Source organism: Bison bison, unplaced genomic scaffold (genome assembly GCF_000754665.1).
Source record: "Bison bison bison isolate TAMUID 2011002044 unplaced genomic scaffold, Bison_UMD1.0 scf7180017851776, whole genome shotgun sequence".
In the NCBI taxonomy this organism is placed as follows: domain Eukaryota; kingdom Metazoa; phylum Chordata; class Mammalia; order Artiodactyla; family Bovidae; genus Bison; species Bison bison.
Window position 1 is genome coordinate 60,298 of NW_011482349.1, and position 2,852 is coordinate 63,149.

Here is a 2,852-nt window from a genome sequence, read left to right on the forward strand (position 1 = left end):
CAGCAGGCGTGGGAAAAGCGGAAGTGCTTCTCCAAACAGAGGCGAGACTAGAGCGGCCCTGCCCTCCCGGGCCTGCTTCCGAGGTGCCCTGTGACGCTGGGCAGGCCCTGCTGTGGAAGGGGGGGTGTCTGAGGCGCCCCCACCCTTGCAGGGTTGACAGCGGGCTGGAGGAGCAGCGGCTTCTGTTGTCTGGATCCCTTCCTGGTTTCTCTTTCTGTCTGCCTTTCTCTGGCCTGGGGGAGCCAAGCTCTGCCGGCCTCTCCCGAGGGATGGATTCCAGAGGAGGCTGAGCTGGATGGATGGACAGACGGCTCAGTTGCCTTCTCTGCCCCCGGGAGGACCTCAGAGGGGCTGGGGTGGGAAGGGGCGTCACTCGCCTCACTTCTGCTCTGAGCTTCAACTGCTTCCTGTTTTTACTTTCAGGACGAATACCTTTCTCTGGTGGCCAGGCTCATTATTCATTTTCGAGATATCCGTAAGTAAAACGTCACATCTGTGGGTGGTGTGATCACCGTGGGAGGGCTGTTTGGACAATGCCAGCTTTCTGGGAGCTTCTTCACGGCTTCGCACCTCGTCCCGTGTTTCCCAGCCTCCCAGAGCCTGGACCCTGCTGGTGTGGCCCGAGGGAGGTGTTAGCGTCCGGGGGTCTGTGCTGGACTGCTCTCATTGCCTGTCTGTTTGACCTCCCCTCTTCAAGGACTGCTGCTTTGATCTCTAGGCAGTTCCTAAATGCGCAGAGTCCACCCTGGAACACACACTTCCTTCCCTGATATCTGGGTTTTTTTTCTTTGACCCACGGAGGCTAGACCTAACCGTGTTCCCGTCAGGCTGGACGCTTCTGGGGCCAGCTTCCTCAGTACCGCCCGCGTCCTGCCCTGGTGAGGCCTGGCCTGCATCCTGGCTCCTCTCGGGGCCACTCCAGGCTTCCAGCCACAGCGCCTCCTGCCAGCCCGCCGTGTGCGCCTGCAGGAGGCGGCACCTCCCACACAGCCCTGTGGGGCGGCTGCGGCTCCACCGTCCCTCACCTCAGATGCAGGGAGACGCCAGGGCCCCGGAGTCCCTGCAGGGCCACTGCGCCCTCCCACACTGACTTCTTAGACTGACTTCACTTTCTTTGCCATGTTTGGGGCTGTCCCGTGGTGTTTGGAACAAGAGGAGCCACCACCAGAAGACTGGGGCCTGAGCTGTCTGTCCTGACAAGGGCTCAGCCTGATGGGCTGCAGGGCCCACGTGGGAGCTGGCCCTGGCACTTGCCTTTTCGGGGGTGCCCACGGCGGCCTCGCCCCGGGGGAGGGTGGAACTGCTGTAGCCGCTCCCCGCCAGCGCCAGGGCGGGCTGGATCCAGCTTCTAAGCAGTCTTGGACAGACTCAGTGTCCTCATCCAGAAAACGCGACGCCGCCCCGAGCGGGCTGGAAACAGGGCTCTCAGCCCCCGGCCGCCCTCAGCCTCCCGTGTGCCAGCACTGCTGGCGGCGGGGCACACACGTGCACATGTTCACACTCAGACGCTGAAGCCCCGAAGTGCGTTTTGTCTAGTTTCTAGGCAGAGTCGAGTCAGTGTTAGAAAATGACCTCTGGGCAAATGCTTACTGCACTGACTTAGCGTGGAAATATGTGATTATATAAAACTGTTTACTCTGGTTTCTTTTCTTTTTTCTTCTTTTTAACATAGATAATAAGAAATCTCAAGCATCTGTCAGTGGTAAGAGTTTCTCTTTTCTGAAGTTTTTCCCCACCTCAGCGTGGGCGGCATGGCCGGGATGCTGGGAGCTGTGGGCGGGGTTGCTCTGTGCTGGGAGGAGCAGGTTCCCAGAGGGACGCCAACCCCCACCCGGCCTCCCCCAGCCTCAACGCCAAGCGGCAGCGCCCTCGTCCCATTCCTCCCGGCAGACTCACGTGGCGGCTGGGACTTGTCTAGTCCATGGAGCTCTCCGGGTGGTAACTCGTGTGCATAGAGGTGCTTTCAGTGCAGTCCTCTCTGGGAACGTTTCCTAGGGAATAGCTGTGAATTCACCTTAAGTTACAAAGTTTCTTTGCAAGCTGAGTTGTCATTATTAATTCCATTTTTTAATTGCAAGGTTTTATCACATGGGAGCCCTGTTGATTTAGCCCAGGTCTCCCTGAGCAAGCTGCCAGTGAAGGGGTTTAGCTGACCCCAGCGCCCCAGGCGGGAGTAGCCGGGGGCGTGCTGGGGGTGGCAGGGGGCAGGCCGGGGTCAGTGCGCCCGACCAGAGGGCGTCTGGGTTCTGGTGTTGGACGAGCACCCTGGGGCGCTGGGTTCTGTGGCAGGGTGCTGGCCGGGCCACTCCACCTGTGGGTGGCCATGGGCTGCTGTGACAGAGCCTCAGCTCCTCCCCAGGTACTGGCTGCTGGCCCAGCATCTCAGGCCTTCCCACACTTGTTCTCGCGGCTCTTTCCCGAGAGCTGCTCCTCCGTGGGGTCCTGCCCAGACTTAGCAGAGGTGGGCTTCTGGTGCGCATGGGACTTGTCCCCTCTCTGGGGGGAGACCAGCCCCCAGGCTCTGCTGACCGCAGAAGGGCCCTTGACCCCGTTTTCTCTGGGTGTGCCGCTGTGTCTCACCCCTGGGAGGGGCCTCCATCCAAGAGTGGCGGAGCCCCACGGGCTGGCTCGCCCCAGTTCCAGGCCTGCTGTGGGCTGGGCTCCTGCCTGGAGGGGCCCCGGCCACTCAGCGTTTGGGGCACTGAGGGCATCAAGCCTGAGGTGGGAGGAAGTGTGGACTCAGGAAGGCTTCCTGGCCCACAAGCCTGGACCAGGTCGGAGGGCACTGGCCTGAGACACACGCCCTGTGCCCCGCAGACCCCATGAATGCGCTGCAGAGCCTGACGGGCGGG

General features: G+C 61.4%; 1 protein-coding gene across 1 annotated transcript in view; it reads left to right on the forward strand.

The window, feature by feature from the left end:
- Window positions 1-2,852, forward strand: part of MED15 (mediator complex subunit 15) — a 28,646-nt gene that overhangs the window by 10,277 nt on the left and 15,517 nt on the right. The window contains exons 2-4 of the mRNA XM_010851524.1: window positions 424-475; window positions 1,673-1,702; window positions 2,818-2,847. Coding sequence (XP_010849826.1) covers window positions 424-475; window positions 1,673-1,702; window positions 2,818-2,847 — 112 coding nt within the window. The remainder of the gene's footprint in view (window positions 1-423; window positions 476-1,672; window positions 1,703-2,817; window positions 2,848-2,852) is intronic.